The 14,034-nt window shown below is 39.7% G+C and overlaps 1 protein-coding gene across 1 annotated transcript in view; it reads right to left on the bottom strand.

Moving 5' to 3' along the window:
• The window catches only part of LOC129513687 (ankyrin repeat domain-containing protein 26-like), a 179,527-nt gene that overhangs the window by 143,319 nt on the left and 22,174 nt on the right, over window positions 1-14,034 (bottom strand). Inside the window, exons 4-6 of the mRNA XM_055331948.1 lie at window positions 9,170-9,284; window positions 8,840-9,013; window positions 473-576 (exon numbers count right to left, since the gene is read on the bottom strand). Of these exons, the coding sequence (XP_055187923.1) occupies window positions 473-576; window positions 8,840-9,013; window positions 9,170-9,175 (284 nt within the window). The 5' untranslated portion in view covers window positions 9,176-9,284. The remainder of the gene's footprint in view (window positions 1-472; window positions 577-8,839; window positions 9,014-9,169; window positions 9,285-14,034) is intronic.

The raw sequence follows: 14,034 nt of genomic DNA, 5'->3' as shown, positions 1-14,034 counted from the left end.
GGTTTCTGCTTGGACTCTCTAAATTTTTTTTTTTAATCAATTATATTTCCTTATTCAGGAGAAACACAGAAAGAAAGGCAGAGACATAGGCAGAGGGAGAAGCAGGCTCCAAGCTGGGAGCCCGATGTGGGGCTCAATTCCCGGACTCTGGCATCATGCTCTGAGCTAAAAAAAACTCACAATTTTAACAAGAAACACTTTTAGCTACTGTAAAATCATACAGAAAAAAAAAAAAAACAATTGCAAAGGACATCAATCTATCTTACAAAGGATTCTGAATTATACTATACAATGTTCTTCACCTTGTCCTGTCAGAATAATTGTTTTCTACCTAACCAATCACATGCTGACATTTTTCACTATACTTATAAATTAATACTCTTAAGTTAAACTTTCTGCCTTGAGAAATTGTTACCACTCTTGACCAAATACTAAGATTCACAAAAAAAGAAAAAAAAAAAAAAAACTTTACCTTTTAGCGTAGTCAACTGCATTTATATTTGCTTCTTCTACTAAAAATGCCACCATTTTCTCTTTTTTTTCATTTACAGCAACTAAAAGTGGTGTGAGGCCATCCTGTAGGAGTGCAAACCAAATTTATAATTTACAAAATTACATATTTGGATAATGAATCGTAAAAATTCTGAACGATCCTGTAACTTAAACATGTAACATAGAAAGTAAATAAAATTAGCCCCTTTGTTCTCAACCCTCCATGGTTTCACCAGCTGCTCCTTCTTTTTAAAATACTGCTTTCTCAGGGAGCCTGGGTGGCTCAGTTGGTCAAGCATCTGCCTTCAGCTCATGAGCTCAGGTCATGATCCCAGGGTCTCAGGAGGGAGTCCCACCTTGGGCTCCCTCTGCAGCAAAGAGTCAGCTTCTCCCTCTCCCTCTGCTCCTCCCCTCCACTCGTGCTCTCTCTCCTGCTCGCTCGCTGTCTCTCTCAAAAACATAAAATCTTTTTAAAAAGTAAAATAAAAATAATAAAATAGACCTCCTCTTCCTCTTCAACAGATTACCTGCAGTCATTCCACAAACTCGCTTCAAACATTGCCTGGCTCCAAGAATCTTTGCTTCTCTCACAATATATATCATGGTATACTCTAGTTATTTTATTCCACACCATCTAAACCAAAAGCTTCTAGAGGGGAGGGGTTATTTTTTATCTCTGTATCTCCACTCTCTAAAACATAGTAGTAAATATTTAAAGTATTGTTATGGATTTTAATGTATATCTCCGGAGTAGTGTTTCTTCAATTATATTCCAAAGAACACATGATTTGCGAGAGATACTGTGCCCCAAAACAAAGATTCAATGATCATCTATGTTTGTGAAATATTACAAAACTGCACTATACATCTAGCACAAATGAACTCATTTACATTTGCTTATCCCCATTTGACAATTCCTTCTTTTGTAGCAAACATTAATACTTGAGAAATAAGAGTTCCCAGGGATATAGTTTTAAGAACTTTCCAATAAAGGTAAGGGTTTTCTCCAGGTTGTACAAACTTTCTGGATTCTCTTCTATCAATGGTATGGGGATCCCAGATGTCAACATTAAACACTCCAGCTCCAAATGAGTCACTAAGGAGATGGACTCTGAATGAAAAGAGCTAGGTTTCAGGGCAGCTGGGTTGCGTAGCCAGTTGAGTGACTCTTGGTTTTGTCTCAGGTGTGATCTCAGGGTCGTGGGATCCAGCCCCATGTTGGATTCGGAGTTCCCCTGGCACTCAGCACCAAGTCTGTTTAAGACACTCTCTCTCCCTCTCCGCCTCCCCAACCCCCCACAAGCCTGTGTATGTGTGTGCTGTCTCTTTAAAATACATAATCTTTTAAAAATTAAAAAGAAAAGTAAATAAATAAAAATAAAAGACACAAGCTTCAAATGAATTTTGACCACTTAATACTAAATAATCTTTGGTTAAGGTGGGCACACAATGAGATGAGCACTCGGTGTTATTCTTTATGTGGGAAAATTGAACTCCAATAAAAAATTGTGTTTTTGTTTAAAATAAACAATAAAAACAATAAAATATTAAAAATAAATAGTCCTTGGACTTTCTCCAATTATACCATGATAAAGTTGTTTTTTTTTTAATTTTTATTTATTTATGATAGTCACAGAGAGAGAGAGAGAGAGAGAGAGAGAGAGAGAGAGAGGCAGAGACATAGGCAGAGGGAGAAGCAGGCTCCATGCACCGGGAGCCCGACGTGGGATTCGATCCCGGGTCTCCAGGATCACGCCCTGGGCCAAAGGCAGGCACTAAACCACTGCGCCACCCAGGGATCCCCCCATGATAAAGTTTTATCTTAACTGATAGAAAGCTCAGTATGAGATTTTTCTCATTTTTACCCTTTTATTCAAATTCATTTCCATATATCGTACTATTAGTTTCAGAGGTAGAAGTCAGTGGTTCCACAGTCTTATGTAACACCCAGGACTCATTCCATCATGTGCCCTCCTTAATGTCCATCACCCAGTTATCCCATCCTCCCACTCCACCCCTCCAGTGACCTTCAGTTTGGCTCCTATGATTAAGAATCTCTTATGCTTTGTCTCCCTCAGTCTCTCTGGTTTAAGTTTTTCTCTTCTTCCCCTTCTCCTCTGTCTTGTTTCTTAAGTTCCACATATGAATGAGATCATATGATAATTGTCTTTCTCTGACTGACTTAGGGTATTACGCTAACTGAAATAAGTTCATGAAATTTTATTCTCAACTATACTCATTCTGAGAACCGAATGCACATCTACTTCTAAAAAAAACCTGTTTGTATTCTAGCTTCTATTATCATTGCTATTTATGATTATTTTATAATTTAGACTAAGTGTAAATCAGAAATAAAAATGTCATGACTTACCAATAAATATTCTAATACTAGATGAGCACTGGGTGTTTACATGTTGGGAAACTGAGTTTAAGTAAAAACTACTATTCAAAAATTCTAATACTCCTTTATATGGATTATTTTTAGTATAATAAAAGCTACTATATTAATTGCGTATTTAGGGAATATTACCAAGGAGAAAGAGAATACTGTCTGAAATATGCATAATCTATCCAAGGAGAACCAGGATTAACCTCATATGTCTTGCAGATATTCCAAAAGGAACATGATTACTGTACATTTAAAGAAAAAATGGTTTTCAAAAAAACGACTTTCAATTCCTAACTTAGAAAATTCATCCCAAGGCACCTGGGATGAACCTCGACTCAGAGGCTGAACATCATGATCCCAGGGTCCTGGGATCGAGCCCACATCATAGAGAGATGATGCCTAGAGAGAGCCTGCTTCCCCCTGTGCCTAGCTCTCTGCCTCTCTCTGTGTGTCTCTCATCAATTACTGAATAAAGTAATGACAAAAATAAGGAGACAAAGAAACAGAAAATTCAATCCCAATCCTAAGAAATTAACATAAAATACAAAATATATATTGTAAATTAATATGGAGTGTCTTGAAAATCTTGAAATCTCTGTCAACATATACCATAAAACAGTAATTGTAAACTCAATGCTTATGGAGGCAAAGCAGGTGACACGAGTCAGTGAAGTACCTAGGCGGGGACACGAGCAAACTGGAGACACACGCCTCATATAAAGGGACAGCCTCTGCACAGCATACCAAACAGCAGCATGGGCTCAAGGTACCAGAAGTGATCTACAAGAAAAGCTCAAAATCCAGAGTTCTACATGCGTGTCATAATTTTAAACGTTAGCTCAACTGACAGTGGAAACTAAATACATCCGGGGGCCACATTTAGTCTATAGCCTACTTGTGTTTTTCTATTTGCCGTGACTGTTTCCAATGGCCGTGCGTAAAACAAATACTTGGACATCAAACCTTTCCTAAAGCATCAGGATCATGTTTTACCAACAAATTAGGCCCCACCTTCTAAGGAAAATTGCTGTGAAGACTCATTAACACCTACTGTCAGAATTTTCCAATGCTTGTTTCAACTGCAATCTATTTCTATTTACTTCCCTCAGATTGCTAACCGAACAGACAGGAGGTCAGAGGAATGCTGAAGCAAAGTTATTAAAACAATTACCATCTGTATTGTCACTAACTACATGCTGAATGTTTAACACAGTAGTGACTATGCCAGGGCCCTATGAATTTGAAAGACATCCTAAGATAGTCTATCGCACAGCTTCAACTGAAAAAGAAGGTTCACGGGTTTCTACTGCTGCAATTGGAAAAACCCTGCTTGTAATAATCACAATGGTAGCAAAACATGTAAAATCTTTAAAGGGTCAGACTCTACTTATTATGAGACTACTCATAAAGACTTCCCATCTGGGTGTCGGTGAATGACTGATAGTTGGAAGAAAAGGTAATTATTTTTCAAGCCAACAGAGATGACCAATAATTTTCATCTGTAATCTCAAAGAGATACACATGCAGAAGAATGAAACTAGACCACTCTCTTGCACCATACACAAAGATAAACTCAAAATGGATGAAAGATCTAAATGTGAGACAAGATTCCATCAAATCCTAGAGGAGAACACAGGCAACACCCTTTTTGAACTTGGCCACAGTAACTTCTTGCAAGATACATCCACAAAAGCAAAAGAAACAAAAGCAAAAATGAACTATTGGGACTTCATCAAGATAAGAAGCTTTTGCACAGCAAAGGATACAGTCAACAAAACTAAAAGACAACCTACAGAATGGGAGAAGATATTTGCAAATAACATATCAGATAAAGGGCTAGTTTCCAAAATCTATAAAGAACTTATTAAACTCAACACCAAAGAAACAAACAATCCAATCATGAAATGGGCAAAAGACATGAAGAGAAATCTCACAGAGGAAGACATAGACATGGCCAACATGCACATGAGAAAATGCTCTGCATCACTTGCCATCAGGGAAATACAAATCAAAACCACAATGAGATACCACCTCACACCAGTGAGAATGGGGAAAATTAACAAGGCAGGAAACCACAAATGTTGGAGAGGATGCAGAGAAAGGGGAACCCTCTTACACTGTTGGTGGGAACGTGAAATAGTTCAGCCACTCTGGAAAACTGTGTGGAGGTTCCTCTAAGAGTTAAAAATAGACCTGCCCTACGACCCAGCAATTGCACTGTTAGGGATTTACCCCAAAGATTCAGATGCAATGAAACGCCGGGACACCTGCACCCCGATGTTTCTAGCAGCCATGTCCACAATAGCCAAACTGTGGAAGGAGCCTCGGTGCCCATCGAAAGATGAATGGATAAAGAAGATGTGGTCTATGTATACAATGGAATATTACTCAGCCATTAGAAACGACAAATACCCACCATTTGCTTCAACGTGGATGGAACTGGAGGGTATTATGCTGAGTGAAGTAAGTCAATCGGAGAAGGACAGTGTATGTTCTCATTCATTTGGGGAATATGAATAATAGTGAAAGGGAATATAAGGGAAGGGAGAAGAAGTGTGTGGGAAATATCAGAAAGGGAGACAGAACATAAAGACTCCTAACCCTGGGAAATGAACTAGGGGTGGTGGAGGGGGAGGAGGGCGGGGGGTGGGGGTGAATGGGTGACGGGCACTGAGGGGGACACTTGTCGGGATGAGCACTGGGTGTTATTCTGTATATTGGTAAATTGAACACAAATAAAAATTAATTTACTAAAAAAAAAAAAAAGAGAGATACAGAGGGATGAAAGGCTAATGTTGGAGAGAGTGGAAGGATGTAGCCAGTATCAAACATCAGTTTTTTTTTTTTACATCTCTAAATTTGCATATGTATACCTACCCATTCAGTAGTTCTTAGCCAAGCGCTGTATCAGAATCTCAAAAAACTATTTCCAAATTTCTGCGTACACACGTTATTGGATTCACTCCGTCAAAATCTTCACGGGACAGTTTTGGCTTGTAAATTCTTTTAAAGTTCCCTAGTTGACTGTGATTCACCAGCACGAGTCTAGCTGAGAACTAGTACAGTACACAACCATGGCAGTCTCCTCTTTCACCTATGTGGCCAATTCTCCCTATCACTTGAGGATTCAGCCAAAAACAGAAATGAGTCACTTATCAAACCTACATTCAATTTCCATGGCTAGAGGTAGAACAAGGACTAGTAAACTCAAACTGCAACTTGATTCCATTATTTACACACTCCTTACTTCCTTCCCATCAAGACATTCTAGATTTGCAAGCAGAGTTTAGACTCTTATCTAAGAGGCTATAGCTGCAAAATACTATACTGTGTTCTTTCCTCTTCTTGTCCAGTTTTTGTTTTTTTAAGATTTCTGTTTATTTATTCATGAGAGACCAAGAGAGAGAGAGAGAGAGAGACAGAGACACAGGCAGAGGGAGAAGCAGGCTCCTCCATTCAAGGAGCACCAGGTGGGACTCGATTCGGAGACCAAGGGATCATGCCCTGAGCCGAAGGCATATGCTCAATCACTGAGCCACACAGGCGTCCCTTTTCGTGCCCATTCAACCACCTGTTTACTACCAATCTGATGTCCTTAGAGTCCTCCTAGAATTGATCTCTATATAAGTTTACAAGACACTCACTGGTTCCTAAAGTAAGAATTATTATCCCTGAAAATTGAAGACTCCTTACCTAAACATAAACACTGAAGAAAACCAAACACAATCCAAAAACCTTGTCTTGATATTTCCCTTCACTTGCCAAATGTCTAAATCGCTCTGCGTGTTTCTGACTGCTTTCTCCTTTTCCCCTCTTTTGTCCCTCTTAAGTCAAGGCTGATAAAAGATAAACTCCGACCGTGTTAATAAATCACTTTTTGATCAAGTAGGAACTTCTCAACAGCAGCAGGATTTTCTATTGTAAAATACACTTGTTTTGTGTTTTAAGACAAAGCCTATTTCCAAGGCAAATTTTGCTTTCCTCTGTTGTTTGACACTAAATAAGAAAACAAACTGGGTGAGAAAACATTTTTGAAAACAAAGTTTCATAACACATTCTGTGTTCTCATAAATATTTGCCATAAATACATACAAGAAACCTGCATTCTCTAATGCTTCTTTAGAGGTATCATTATTTAGGGGCAACTGAGTGGCTCAGTCCGTTGAGCATCTGACTCTTGGTCTTAACTCAGGTGATGATCAGAGTCATAAGATCCAGCGCTGAGCCAGGCTCAGCGCAAAGTCTACTTCAGATTCTCACTCTCTTTCTTTTCCCTCGGCCCCCACACCACCCCCTGCTTGCACATGCTCACTCACTTCCTCAAAAATAAATAAAATCTCATGGCTGAGTAATATTCCATTGTGGACATATACCACAGATTACTCAACAATTAGAAACAAAAAATACCCACCATCTGCTTCAACATGGATGCAACTGGAGGGTATTATGCTGAGTGAAGTAAGTCAATCGGAGAAGGACAAACATTATATGGTCTCATTCATATGGGGAATAGAAAAGAGTGAAAGGGAATAAAGGGGAAAGCAGAGAAAACGAGTGGGAAATATCAGTGAGGGGGACAGAACATGAGAGACTCCTAACTGTGGGAACCAAAGAAGGGGTGGTGGAAAGGGAGGTGGGTGGGGGGTTGGGGTGACTGGGTGACGGGCACCAACGGGGAGGCACGTGACAGGATGAGCACTCGGTGCTGTGCTATATGTTGGCAATTGAATTCCAACTAAAAAAAATTTTTAAAAGAAAAAAATAAAGATAAAATAAAATAAATACATAAACCCCAGAGTGTGAGCTGAAAAAAAAAAAAAAACTTAATTTAAAAAAAAAAAAGAAAGGCAGAAAGGAAGAAGTATTATGGTGAGCCTGGGTGGCTCAGTAGGTCAAGCATCTCCCTCTGGTTATGCTCATGATCCCATTCCTGACAACAAGTCCCATGCATCAGGCTACCTGGCTCAGTGGGAAGGCCACTTCTTCCCCTACCTCTGCCTTTCCTCCCTCTCATGTTTGCTCTCTCTCATGCTCTCTTTCTCTCAAATAATACAATCTTCAAAAATAAAAAGTGTTGTTATTTAAAGCAAAAGCTTAGACAATTATTTCAAAATATCTTCATCCAGGAAATGCTTGAGCTTCCAAATATGAAAAATCGACCCTATCTATGGCACACAAAGTGTTTCTGCAAGAGCAGCGACTGAAGGTAATGCACGTCAAAGAAAGCACAGGGAGACTGGCACTGGCTGTGCCACTTGGTGCGGTCATCACCAGCTCCCCATGGACACCTACCACCCCACTGAGGAACTACATAGGGTGAGCAGGAACTACTCTCTGGAATGGGAGACCTCACAGTGGTACATGGCTGGCAGAGTGGCTACCAGCACAATTAGATACCACCTGTAGGATGTCATGACCTGATCCCCCTGCTCTCATCTTCTGAACCTTAGGGCCTAGAGCGCCCAAGGCCTATTACAACCTGCTGCTTTCTCCTCCCGTTTACACTCACCCAAGCTACTCCTCTGGGTCACGGTCTCCTACTCATCCCCAGAAGCATCCATTTCCTAAGCCCCTGCACAGCATTCGGCCTCCATCATCACCACACTCCCCTCTAGGCCTTCAATTATTTGTGGGCTCTGAGGGCACTATCTACTCCCAGGCACTAATCGGAAGATCTTCTTTCTGGCGTGGAAGGGTGGCTAGCAGACAGAATGTTGCCTTTCTATATGCATTACTTTTCTCTTTCCCGCCCCCTGCCTTGGTTTAGGAGTTGTTTCCATGATGACAGGACCTGATGTATAAAATTCAGTGTCGATGTCTTCATATATATGTACCTATGTACAAATATACGTACATATACATGTAAAAAAAAACTTTTGCAGCTATATTTATTTATTGATTTATTGATTTACTTACTTATTATGTCAAATATGTTGTAAAAAAAAAGTTGACCTGTACCTTGTTTTTGGCCTCTATATCTCCTTTGTTAAAAAGCAGCTTCTGTGCTATTGAGATATTCCCCTCAAAGGCCGCATAATGGAGAGCGGTGTTGCCCTTGAAGTCCTTAGCATTTGGATCAGCACCTTTTTTGAGCAGAATATCTACACATGCCTCTTCTTGGCACTGTACAGCCTGTCAGCATTACAACGAGAAACAGAATGTAAATTCTGGGAACTTAAGGAAACATGCCACATGTTTCACCAATGAGTTATGTTTAAATGCAACAAATGTTCATTCCAAGGACTTCAATCCAATCCACCTCAGGCAGACATAGCTGTGACCACCCACCTTCATTAGAGCTGTCCTGTTTTCTCCATCACGGAGGTTGACATTGCATTTCCAAGCGAGCAGGTACTTCACCACATCTACACGGCCAATGGCACAGGCCAAGTGCAGAGCACTCCTGTGAGCGTGAAAGGACTTGTCAGGAAATTACAGTGTACCTTTTCAAAAATTGCAAATTAATTCATAGAATTGTAAATGTTAAATACTCTGTTATTCTCATGACTCCAAAACAAAGAATTAGTTTTCTTTGGAAGAAAGTACAATATTTATTAGTGATTATTCACCACTCTATTAAAAGAGCAGCCTATCTGTTTAGGAAGAGCATGACCTCAGGAGGCAGCTCAACCTGGGTTTGATTCCTACTTAAATCTGTCGCTTCACTGTGACCACTTAGCCTTATCGCAATTTCCTCATCCACAAAATGGGCATAAAAATAGTTATCTCAGGTCGCCTGTCTGGCTCACTCTGAAGAGCATGTCACTTGATCTCGGGAGCCAGGGGTTCGAGACCCCTGTTGGTTATAGAGGTTACGAAACAATAGTAATAATAAATAAAATAAAAGGTAGTTATCTCAGAAGTTCTCTGGTCGTGATCTTTAAATGAGGATCCATGCAAAGTGTTTAGAATACTAGTTCCTAGCACACATATTATTATAGCTATTACTACAATTTACAAAGACCCACTACAATGAGGTAAAATGATCCAATTATGCCTACTTTGCAGCTACGTTTAAGGATGAGCAAGAATACTCTATTTCAATGATTCCAAGATGCTCATTTTGTCACCTTTTAATATCTCTGACATCGGAATCCAATTTCTAATTCAAAATGTCCAAAACAAAACAAAACAAAAACACAAAATGTCTTAAAACTATAACTGGCATGATTTTTAAAAATTTCTTCTTGGTACATAAATAGTGGGGCATCATACAATCTACAGTGTGCCTTAAGTGAAATAATGACAGATACAACAGGTCTGGTGCACTTCTAGTCCTATGCTTGGAATTACATTGTTCAAGAACTAAAATAATTTTCAGTAGTTGAAAGCATTTTGAGAAAAGAGGAATAAAAGAACAAAAGAATTTTTTTAAAGCAACCGTTACTTTGATTTTCAAGCAACTTTAAGCCAAAAGAAACTCAGGATTCAAATAAATGGGGAGAGCTCTTTTATTTTTTCGGGGGTCGTGGGAAGCTCATTTTATTAAGCATTTTAATTAATAGAAAATGTTTAGATTCATATAAATCAAGGATTTCCAATTACCAATATTAGTATTTAATATTATTGAAATGTCAAAAGGGCAGGTAAAGGTAATCTTTTACAATTTCTGATCTTCAGAAATGTTTTCCTTTGACAGGAAGTTCCAAGGAAAAGCTTCAGGTGAGATTAAGTCCTAATACTTCCATTTAAAATTTCTCACCTTAGGGGCACCCGGGTGGCTCAGGTGATTGAGTGTCCAACTTCTGGTTTTGGCTCAGGATGATCTCAAGGTCGTAAGACGGAGCCCCACATTAGGCTCCATGCTCAGGGTGGAGTTTGCTTGGGTTCCTCTCTCCCCCTTGTCCCTCCCCTCTCCCATGACCCTCTCTCTCCCTTTAAAATAAATACATCTTTTAACTTTTACAAAATAAAATAAAATCTCTCATCTTAGGAGTGCCTGGCTGGCTCAGTCCGTAGAGCATGTGTCCTTAAATGTCCAGCCCCATGTTGGGTAGAGAGATTACTTACAAATGAAAGCCTTAAAACCTAAATACATAAAATTTCTCATTTTGCTCATACTGGGCAACATAGAGTCTTTTTTTTAAAGATTTTATTTATTTATTCATGAGAGACACAGAGAGAAAGCACAGACATAGGGAGAAGCAGGTGCCTCACGGGGAGCCCAATGTGGGACTCGATCCCAGAACTCTGGGATCACGCCCTGAGCCAAAAACAGATGCTCAACCACTGAGTCACCCAGGAGTCCCTGAAGTCTTTTTAAAATTGAAAAGATCCTGAGTAGACTATGTCTGCTGCTACATAACCTGTGTTCAGGTTTGTCTGAGAAATAAATGGACTGAAAGAATACATAAATTCATTTGGAGAATATAATAGTGAAAGGGAATAGAAGGGAAGGGAGAAGAAATGTGTGGGAAATATCAGAAAGGGAGACAGAACATGAAGACTCCTAACTCTGGGAAACGAACTAGGGGTGGTGTAAGGGGAGGAGGGCGGGGGGTGGGGGTGAATGGGTGACCGGCTCTGAGGGGGGCACTTGACGGGATGAGTACTGGGTGTTATTCTGTATGTTGGCAAATTGAACACCAATAAAAAATAAATTTATTATTAAAAAAATTCATTTGGGGGGGATCCCTGGGTGGCGCAGCGGTTTGGCGCCTGCCTTTGGCCCAGGGCGCGATGCTGGAGACCCGGGATCGAATCCCACGTCAGGCTCCCGGTGCATGGAGCCTGCTTCTCCCTCTGCCCATGTCTCTGCCTCTCTCTCTCTCTCTCTCTCTCTCTCTCTCTCTCTCTCTCTCTCTGTGACTATCATAAATAAATTTAAAAAAAAGAAAAAAAAATTCATTTGGAGAGTTCTATAGTTTTTAAAGATTTATCTATTTCTTGGAAAAAGAGAGAATGCATAAGTGCGGTGAAGGGCAGAGGGAGTAGGAGACAATCTCAAGCAGCCTCCCCATTGAACATGGAGCCTGACGGGGGGCTCAACCCCACAATCCTAAAATCATGACCAGAGCCAAAATCAAGAGCCTGATGCTCAACAACCAGCCACCAACGCACCAGGAAAGTTCAATATTTTTAAAGAACACTTTTGTGAAGTAAACTAATACTTTTGAAATAGCAATAAAATTTATATTTGCTATTTTTAAATTTTTTTTCAGAAGAGATACAACAAAAAATTCTATAAGGTTTTGCAATACCATTTATATTTTTTATTTTCATAAGGATTTAACCAAAATAAAATTATTAACCTTTTACTTATTACATGTTATAAAGCTGCACATAATAAAACCATATGTATAGGTCATCCCCCGTGGCGCAGCGGTTTAGGGCCACCTGCAGCCCGGGGTGTGATCCGGAGACCCAGGATCGAGTCCCACGTCGGGCTCCCTGTAATGGAGCCTGCTTCTCCCTCTGCCTGTGTCTCTGCCTCTCTCTCTCTCTGTGTGTGTCTCTCATGAATAAATAATAAAATATTTAAAAATAAATAAATAAATAAAACCATATGTATATATTTAATGTATGCATAATACAACCTACAGTACAGATTAAAATATTCCCCTTAGTTCTGAAGAGGCTAAAAGTTGTCAGAAAATACCAATCCTCACCCATCAAATTTTTTTAAATAGAAAGAGGGGCACTTAGGTGACTCAATCAGTTAGGCATCTGCCTTCTGCTCAAGTCATGGAGCAGGGGTCCTGGGATCGAGCCCTACATCATCAGGCTCCCTGCTCCACGGGTTTCTGCTTGTCCCCCTGCCCCTCCCTGCTGCTTGTTTGCCTGGTCTCTCTCTCAAATGAATCGATAAAATATCTTTTAAGTAAATAAGTAGAAACTATTTTGTCTACACAAGATTCGTATTCTTGCTGTTCTCCTGGATTAGTTCATTGAAAATAAACCTTTGTTAGAATTTTTATGTATCTTTCCTATAGAAATCACAGATTTTTAGAAAATGAAAAATCCACTTAAAATCCAAATGTTTGAAGATAACTGATTTTATATTTGCACATCTTTTTGGCTAACTCAAAACCATTGTCTGCTTATGTGTTTGTATCATCAAAACAATTTTTCTCTCATTTAATGATCCAAAGTACAGCTTTGCATGTTAATGTGTATCAATTATTTCTGCCACATTCAGTGGTCACATAGTAGTCCAGCCTATGGATACACTGCCACTTATTTATAAAGGCCATTAAGTGACTCCTTAATACATTGCTATTGTAAATAGTGCTGAGAATAGCATATTGTAAATTATTTATTTCTAATTATTTCCTAAAGATATTTTACATCAATAAGCTTCATGGCTAAAGGAAATACTTATTTTTCAATGTGGTACTTAACCACCCAACTATCTGAAAAGTCCAAAACAACTTAAATTTTAAGCAGTAGTATAAGTAACATCATTCCTTATCTTCACAAAGCTTGAGATGGCAAATGGGATTTTATGCCTCTTTTTTTAAAATATTTTATTTGAAATTAAGAACACCAGCAGAGGGATCCCTGGGTGGCGCAGTGGTTTGGCGCCTGCCTTTGGCCCAGGGCGTGATCCTGGAGACCCGGGATCGAATCCCACGTCGGGCTCCCGGTGCATGGAACCTGCTTCTCCCTCTGCCTATGTCTCTGCCTCTCTCTCTCTCTCACTGTGTGCCTATCATAAATAAATAAAATTAAAAAAAAAAAAAAAAAAAAAAGAACACCAGCAGAGGGGAGGGGGAAAGAGAAAAGCAGACTCCCCACTGAGCAGGGAGCCTCACCAGGGGCTAAGTCCCAGGACCCAGAGATCATGACCCTGAGAAGAGGTCAGAAGAGGCCAACTGACTCAGGCATCCAGGGGCCCCTATCTCATTCCTGTAATAACTTCCCTGTAAAACGAAGATGTTCTTTTTCTCCAAAACATATGTTGTAAATATTTTGCAAGTACATTCTCTTTTATTTTGTTAATATTACTTTCTGATTCAGAGGGATTTTTTATGTGGCTGAATCAACCTCCAGAATTTTTGCTTTTTTTAAAAAAAATTTTTTTTTAATTTATTTATGATAGTCACAGAGAGAGGGGGGGGGCAGAGACACAGGCAGAGGGAGAAGCAGGCTCCATGTAGGGAGCCCAATGTGGGATTCGATCCCGGGTCTCCAGGATCGCGCCCCAGGCCAAA

This window comes from Nyctereutes procyonoides, unplaced genomic scaffold (assembly GCF_905146905.1).
Source record: "Nyctereutes procyonoides isolate TBG_1078 unplaced genomic scaffold, NYPRO_anot_genome, whole genome shotgun sequence".
NCBI classification, from domain to species: Eukaryota; Metazoa; Chordata; class Mammalia; order Carnivora; family Canidae; genus Nyctereutes; species Nyctereutes procyonoides.
This window is presented reverse-complemented; position numbering and strand designations above follow the sequence as displayed.